Below are 8,550 nucleotides of genomic sequence, written 5' to 3'. Positions count from 1 at the left end.
GGGATAACCTGATAACAATGAGTTGCAGTAATCCAGCCTTGAAGTACCAAATGCATGGACTAGTTTTTCTGCATAATTTTGAAACAGGATGTGTCTTAATTTTGAAATGTTACGTAGATGAAAGAAGGCAGTCCTTGAACTTTGTTTTATGTGGGAGTTAAAAGACAGATCCTGATCAAAGATAAGGCCAAGATTCCTTACGGTGGTGCTGGAGGCCAAATTAATGCCATCCAGAGCTTCTATGTCATTAAAAAATGCGTTTCGGAGGCGTTTGGGGCCAGGTATAACAACTCCAGTTTTGTCTGTGTTTAACATCAAAATGTTACTAGACATCCAAGTTTTTATGTCCTTAAGGCATGCTTGAAGTTTAGCTAATTGATTGGTTTCATCTGGTTTAATTGATAAATATAATTGGGTATCATCCGCATAACAATGAAAGTTTATAGAGTGGTTCCTTATAATATTGCCCAAAGGAAGCATATATAAGGTGAATAGAATCGGTCCAAGTATAGAACCTTGCGGGACTCCAAGACTGACTTTGGCTGTTATGGAGGATTTATCGTTAACACGTACAAACTGAGATCGCTCAGATAAATAGGACTTAAACCAGCTTAGTGCGGTTCCTTTTATGCCAACACAATGTTCCAGTCTCTGTAGTAGAATGTCATGATCAACAGTGTCGAAAGCAGCACTGAGGTCTAACAAGACAAGAACAGAGACAAGTCCTTTGTCTGATGCCAACAGAAGGTCATTGGTAACTTTCACCAGTGCCGTCTCTGTGCTATGATGAACTCTAAATCCAGATTGAAAAACCTCAAATATTATTATGTAAAAAAATTACACAACTGTTTTGCAACTGCTTTCTCAAGGATCTTAGCGAGAAAGGAAAGGTTAGATACCGGCCTATAGTTGGCTAAGACCTCTGGATCAAGACTTTTTAAGAAATGGTTTTACTACAGCTACTTTAAAGGATTGTGGTACGTAGCCAGATAATAGAGACAGGTTGATCATATTTAATAACGAGGTGTTAATTAAGGGTAAAACTTATTTAAACAGTTTAGTTGGAATCGGGTCTAAAGGACAGGTTGATGGCTTAGACCAGTGATTTTCAACCACTGTGAGAGATCGTCTTTGTTTTTTAAATAAATTTTCTCAGACGGCACTCGTACCGGAGCTCCGACATAATAATATATAATATGAATAAGTAATGAAATTTAATTTGTCTACATTATCAGACTTTGGCTGGTAAAACTTTAGGATCAATTAATTGCTGGTTTTGGTCTTTTCTTGGACTTGTTGACAAAAGAACATGTCAGCCTCATCTTTAAAGTTTTGAACAGCCAAACAGCAGCAGTTGGAGCATGATGCACTAACAAGAAGAAACTGAATTTCAACTAGACCGGAAGAAAATGAAATTCAAAACTCAGTGGAAGAATTTGGAATTTTGCATTATAACTTACAATTCTGACATAAGCCGCAGGTTCTTATATCCACGATCGGCCTCCGCTTAGTGGTGGCGAGGGGGGCTGTATCAAGTGCAATTTCATACCCCCCTATTCGTTTAACCTATTTTATGATCACTTTTGTTATTTAATGTCTCAGACACAGAAGAAAACAATACAAACAACATGAATGAGCTATTGTTGTTTAATTGAAAATATAGAAATATCATATACCAGTGGTAATTAAACATGAACAATGAGGACAACAACATCAATAATATGTCTAATATTACTTTTTCAATATCATGCTCAATATTACTGTTATTATTAGTTTACTTATTTTAATAAATGTATCTTACTTTATGGTTATTCTATTAGACCCTGGTGTTAGTATTACTTGGTATACACAACTCATATTTTTATGGATTGATCAGATAAAATTGTGTAGTGGTATTTGAAATCATTTTAGGTGGACACTAGGGACAACACATATCCATGCCTGATTTGGAGGTCTTACTTTCTAAAGGATGTCAGTAAAGAATGATAAATTCATCACAGACCCTGGTGGATAGAAGTTCAGAGGCTACTGACATAGGAAGGCTTGTTAGTCTGTTGATAGTAGCAGACAAGGCACATGCATTATTATTGTTTTTTGTAAAAATGTCAGAGAAGAAGGATTTCTCATTTACAAATTATATATGCAAAGTGTCTCTTTGTGGATTTCATAATTAACCTGGAGTTTTGTTTTTCACGGCATGTATCAAGAAGATAGACTCCACACTCGTACTAAACCATTAGAGCAGGTGTGTCAAACATGCGGCCCGGGGCCAAACCCGGCCGGCCAGAAGGTCCAATCCGGCCCAGGGGATGACTTTGCAAAGTGTAGAAATGTGTTGTTTTGATCATAAAGTAAACTACTGTTCCAGATACCTGTGATTAAATATTTTGTGCCTTTGTAGATACACTGTGATCTGTAAGTTGTAATGCACATGTGTAAATGATAAACGGAGGCATAATATTGTTGAAATTGCACCTTCTTTTCTTAAGAAACTTCAGGTTGTTCATCATTTTTTTTCAAAGAAAAAAAATGTGGCCCCTGAACTAAAATGAGTTTGACACCCCTGCATTAGAGGCAACTGTAACTTGATTGTTGCACAGAAATGCTACATGTCCAGTCAGTCATGGATGCACCCCCACATATACACAGCCTGTCCAGTCCTGTTCAAATTTCAGTGCGGAACTGCAGTGTAGGATTCTTCATCTTTTTCTTGTAGTCTTCATCAAAGTGTTCACTCTGGTCGACAGTGAAATGGTTCTTCCAGTCACCAACTTTCCCTGCAGAACCACAGAGAATAACTCAGGTATTTTAGCTAAAAGTGAACATCTGATTGTGTTTTTCTTGTCGCACATATGTAGCTATTTATTCATCAGTTTACCTTTTCTCATGAAAGGAGAAATTTTGAAATCCATAACTGGGTTTGTAGAATAGTTGGCCATGTTGTCCTTTTTCATATTATCAAACTGCACTCCCCCTGTAACTCTTTTCTTCTCCTCGGCTGAAGGAGACAAACCAAGAAAGCAGCAGAGTTTGTCTATTTCCCGTCCAGTGTCCTGGAAACACAGTGTTCAGATCATTTCAATGTTACCAGCTAAATGAGAAAAGTAGCCTGAATATCAACGCTCTCAATAACACCTAAATTACCTCAATTAGATCTTCATAGAACATGTAATGGAGTTTTTCATAACTCTGTTTCTTTTCCCACCAGCCGTTCACATGGTCGTACCAGGATCCAAACACCACTGAGCCCACAGGAGAACACGTGAAAGCACTTCAGTAATGTTCAGTAGAAATCTGTACATTTAATTCATACCTATTATTATTGTATTTCATACACACTCTTTCCCTCCATGAATCTGTGGATGTAGTTGCTCCAGTCTCCAGCCTCTGGCTGAGCTGAGTTCATGCGATCAAAGTGAAAATAAGACACCATGTTGTCTTTGGCGTTGCGTGCCACGTAGACCACCTGCAGAAGAAAACACTTAAATGATCTGAAGACCAACGCAACATGAGACATAATATACTTTTGTATGTTTGTTGTTGTAACTGGTGGAAAACATGACTACAATTCTACAGTTTCTCGTTGTTATCATTCAGTCTTTAAATAAAATATTCGTACTTAATGTTACTTAATCCTCAATTTCAGCACATTGTGATAATACATACATCAGGGGTCGGGAACCTTTTTGTAATGACACACTCAAAGCAAAGTGTGAGTCTGTGAGCGCTGCAGTTTCCAAGCTTCACCCCCGAAACGATGCCTTAATGTTGGCCCTCTCTGTGATTGAGTTTGACACCCCTGGTCTACTGCTTGCTTTGCGCAGTTTCTCCTCTGCTGTTTCGAAAAGTGCAGGGCTCCGCCCCCTACACACACTGACACGCACACAAAACGCACAGACACATACACACACGCACACAGTTACAGTCAGAGACGGAGTGGAGGAAAGGAGAGGGGAGAACTAAAACAAAATCCGCTGCTAAATGTTTTACTCTAAATGACACAGTATAATTATATATTACTTGTTAATCATGTTTAAAAATGTCAGCTCAAAATTGTCTGCGAGCCATATCTCGTCATCGAAAGAGCCATAGGTTCCCGACCCCTGACATACATGATATAATGCAAAAAACACACAAACTACTGACCCTGCAGTTTTGTTCCCAAAAGGACTTTGGCACAAACTGGACTGGAAAGTGAGTTTTAATGAGTCGAGGAGAGGTGGAGAGGTTGTCCACCATGTCTTTTCCTGTGTAAAGAAAGTTGGAGTGAACAAAGCCCTGATCATGTAAAGTGCTTAAATAGTTTCTTGACTGCTAAAGTGAGGTAGGCCTAAATACTGTGTGTGTGATATGAATAAAAGGCATATGAACATTTTACATGCAATGATAACGTTTACTGAAGTTTAAAAGTGCAACGTGTAATGCCTGGCCACATGCTCCAAAAAAATAAGCAGCATTTCATCTTTACTACTGGGTTCATACAATCTAGTCATCATCTATAAAACAAAAAAACAAAAAGATTCTAACTAACAGCAGGTCAAGAATACACAAATATCTATTAAACTGTTTAAACTCTAGAGGCCGGTCTAAATAACACTGCTATCTTACAATCTTCACATATGGCGTCAGCCTATAGTTTATGTTAGCCATCTGTGTGTTTGTGGCACTAACCCGGGGCTGTACGGTCCATGTTTGCTTTGATAGTTTGTTTTTTTTAACTAAATCCAAAATGCCAGAAACAAGGAAAAGAGCCGCACCATCGCATCGTGCTCCCTAAGGCCAGGAGACCGCCGGGAGGAGAGCGGGTGGCCCTCGGCAGCGGCCGCTGCAACTTGAATTCAGCCAGCACATACCCCAGGGCCGGGAGTCACAGCTGGTGCGCTGGGTCTAACCCAGTGGTTCCCAAAGTGGGGGGTGCAGAGCTATTGCAGGGGGGGCGCGGCAAGGCTTGGGCCCTGCTAGCATAACATGGACAAGTTTGTGACCGGGCTCCCAGGGGGGGCTCGAAAATATTCTTATATACCAAAGGAGGGCCCTGCAGAAAACGTTTGGGAACCACTGGTCTAACCTGTGTAACAGCAGCAACAGCAAGTTTGCTGGTCCGGCGAGGAATTGGGGCAGCAGTCACCTGGTATCAGCCTCTTAGTGCTGGGGCTTGCTCTGGCTGCTAAATGCTGACTGGGGGTCCACCACCTCCAGCAGCGGTAAGGACCAGACAAGTCTCGTTCTCATTTCTGCCACTTTGGATTTAATCCACAAAAATTTAGTGGATTGAATCCAAAGTTTAGTGACTAAACTATCAAAATGTACACAGACCATGGACCGACTCACAAATAAACAAATGGTATTACAAGACAGGACTAGTCAAATAAGATGCTAGTTTCAACACATTATCACATTCTGTTGATAATGCCAGTTCATTTTATGAATGTTTTAAACTAACATTGTGGCATACCTTACACGTTGCACCTTTAAGCAAAAGATAGAAAATCACCACACAGTATACTAAATAAAGGTCCAGTGTGTAGGTTTTGGGGGCTCCATTGGCAGATATGGAATATAATATTGATTATTATGTTTTAATAAGTGTTTTAATCAGTACTTGAAACTAATAATCATTGTGTTTTTGTTATCTTAGAAAGAGCCCTTCTTATCTACATAGGAAGCGGGACTTCAGGGAGTGCGCTAGGTTGGTTGCAAGCTGAATTTCACCGCTCCATGCCACTAAATCCTACACAATGGACCATTAAATAAGTGATTTATATGTTTGTGAAGCATGTATGTGAAATGTGGTGAGTATATTTGATCATCTGTTGAACCTGAACCAAAAGATGGGATGAAGAGCTCCAAGAAAGGCACTCTATCATAGATTGGGATGGATGTCTGATGCTCTGTCCGACCAAAATACAGCAGGTCAAGGATGTAGGAGACCCAGGTGGTTCCTAACATACAGACAGGCAGAGGGAAATACAATTATTCCAACCCCTTCACCTCTCTACACACATATTTTATGAGCTTTAAATCATTTATGCTGACCTGCTTTGGGGTATGTTGCAATAAGTATATCATCTGGCCTGGCCTGAAAGTTTTGAATGTTTTCCCAGTTGTCTGTGAAATAGTGGGTCATTTGGACTCCATGGAAGTCAAACATTTCTGGTCGAGGGGGTATCTCCATGTTTAAAGAAAGAAAGAAAGAAAAGAAAGGCAAATAATCAAAACATACTATACATATGATCCTTGTGTGTTGAGTAATTAAACTGCTGGAATTTGATTGTGTGGAAAAGAATGCAAACATTGTTCACTGTAAAAAAGTAACTTCTACTCTTAAAAGAAGGAAGGAAACAATAAATAGCCAGTCCAAAAGGACAGTAGTGTGCTCATAGATTCAGTATTAGAAAAAAACCCCACCCGTGCTGTGGAAGACAAAGGGGGTTGAATACTCAAATGTGTGAAAAAGAAGTTGAATACATGCAACTTTTGCATGCTTTTTACAATTCTTCTCTCTACAAATCTATTCTCATTTGATCAGCATTACATGTTAAACAAGAACATTAACCACACTTGACAGTAAAGCACAATGTAGTGCTTAGAAAAAATACTTTTAGACTTTAGAATCATTTAGAGAAATACCTTGTCCATGCTGAATGTTGCTCGTTACTCCGCTGTATTTCTGATACTTTTCTCTTCCTGTGCTGTAGTTTTCCCCTTCCTTTCCTTCCTCTTTACTCTTGAAACTTTCTCCATTGTTATTGGAGGCTCAGTCCTAGATCTGATATGGACTCCAGCCCCTCCCCTATCCTCTAGATAATAGTCAGCCACAGCAATTCTTAAAGGGATTTCACTGGCATACCTTCATTCAGTGGAGGAGGAGTTCCCCTTAGGTTGGGATTAGCCTCTCAAACAAGAACGCAAGGTATTTTAATCAAAGCACTAGAAAAACTGTCAATACTGTATATTTTTGTGGGGGACTCTTCTCTCTGTAACTAAGTTTTCTCAATATTCATTTTAAGTACACCTTGTTATCTTTAGTGTTTATGGGTATGTCTTAAATGGCATTACACAGTTTTACTTCTTTCAACACTCCTTACTTCTGGGTTTGGATCTGTCTAAGAGGTGAACATGTCTCGTCTCTGTGTTCACACTTGCACTCTCCTTCTCTCATGAGTATGATTAGTTTTTTAAAAAGTGAAAAAAGTCTGAATTCTTTTCCAAAAGCTTTGGGCTTGAACATACTGCATGCACATTTAAACAATGTCAGCCACTTGGGAATTGTTGGGTGCATGGGTTCAACTCAAAACATATGGCATTCCTTTTCCTTTAAAGTTAAAACCTCATGGGACAAAGCTTCTTTTATATATATATATATATATATATATATATATATATATATATATATATATATATATATATATATATATATATATAAACAGCTCTGTTCTGGAAGACACGCTATGTCCAAGAGAAAATAAATTCTTACGTAAGCACTTATCCAAAGGGCAATATAGAGCTGTGATCTTTTAGGGACATTTGTAAAATATTTAGAGAAAGGTGTTTACTGTATGGCATGTCATATTTAAACAACATGCACAATTGAATGTCTATCATACAGAGTAACAGAAAACAAGAAGTTGAGGCAGTGCTTTAGGGGAAGGAAACATGTCATCCAAAACATGTTGAGAAAGGATAAGTTACTGTAGGCCAGGGGTGTCACGTCCACGCCTTTTGCCATTTCTTGTGTTTTCCCTGGGTCGCCTGCTTGTTTCTCTCTCTGTATATGTGTCTGAGTTGTGGGCGTGTCGCCCCCCTTCACTCTCCCTTGTTTGCAGTTCAGTCAACTCACCTGCTCCAAGCCTCACTCCTGCCATTCAATAACTCATCAACCCAGCATATATATATATATATATATACATATATATATATGTATATATATGTATATGCATATGTATATGCATATGTATATATCATACATATATATATCATACATATATATATATCATACATACATATGATAAACTTATATAGTTCAATATAAACCTTGACCTGTGTTACTGAAGAAAGAAAGCTCAGCTGAGTCTGAGTGCAGTACTTGGAAACATATTTTGGGAAACCTTTTCATTAGCTGAAGTTTGTACAACAATATCCAATAATATAACTGTCAATATTATGACTCAAGGAATATGCCAGTGACATTTTTGCACCCTGGTGACCCTGCTAAAATGCTTACACTGAATTAAAGACTGAGTTTTCCCTTCCACACACACCATGTGAAATGTTTAGCATTCTAGAAATATTTTATATATATATTTTTTTTAGTATTGTAGGTTTTGTTTCATTATTTTTCTTTTTGAGTTTATTGACCTTGAAGCTAGTAATTTACCTTAATTTTATATTTCATAAATATGAATGCAGAAGAATATAATAGATTTTTTTGTAAGTTTTATGTTCTCTCTTTCCTGATTTTCAGTATAATGGTACCTCTATTGTTTATTATTTGTGTCATTGTTGATTGAATTATATCGATAGTATTTGTATATTAATTCCCTAACCTGT

At 38.2% G+C, this 8,550-nt stretch overlaps 1 protein-coding gene across 1 annotated transcript; it reads right to left on the bottom strand.

Moving 5' to 3' along the window:
- Nucleotides 1-2,446: 2,446 nt before the first annotated feature.
- LOC115010914 (cytosolic sulfotransferase 3-like) lies at nt 2,447-6,770 on the bottom strand. Its single transcript, XM_029435823.1, has 8 exons — nt 6,631-6,770; nt 6,037-6,169; nt 5,820-5,942; nt 4,147-4,247; nt 3,340-3,466; nt 3,145-3,242; nt 2,879-3,053; nt 2,447-2,777 (listed from the first exon to the last, which is right to left on the bottom strand). The coding sequence occupies exons 1-8, from the start codon at nt 6,637-6,639 to the stop codon at nt 2,665-2,667; spliced, it is 879 nt and encodes a 292-aa protein (XP_029291683.1). The 5' UTR covers nt 6,640-6,770; the 3' UTR covers nt 2,447-2,664.
- Nucleotides 6,771-8,550: the final 1,780 nt, after the last annotated feature.

Source organism: Cottoperca gobio, chromosome 7 (assembly GCF_900634415.1).
Source record: "Cottoperca gobio chromosome 7, fCotGob3.1, whole genome shotgun sequence".
NCBI lineage: Eukaryota > Metazoa > Chordata > Actinopteri > Perciformes > Bovichtidae > Cottoperca > Cottoperca gobio.
Note: the sequence above shows the minus strand (reverse complement) of the source record. Positions and strands in the feature narration are given on the sequence as shown.

Excerpts from the sequence above, each read along its gene's own strand:
- LOC115010914 (XM_029435823.1), bottom strand. Across the intron at positions 5,943-6,036 it reads TGCAACATACCCCAAAGCAG|GAACCACCTGGGTCTCCTAC; the intron begins GTCAGCATAAAT and ends TCTGTATGTTAG. Across the intron at positions 4,248-5,819 it reads CATCCCATCTTTTGGTTCAG|GAAAAGACATGGTGGACAAC; the intron begins GTTCAACAGATG and ends TTCTTTACACAG.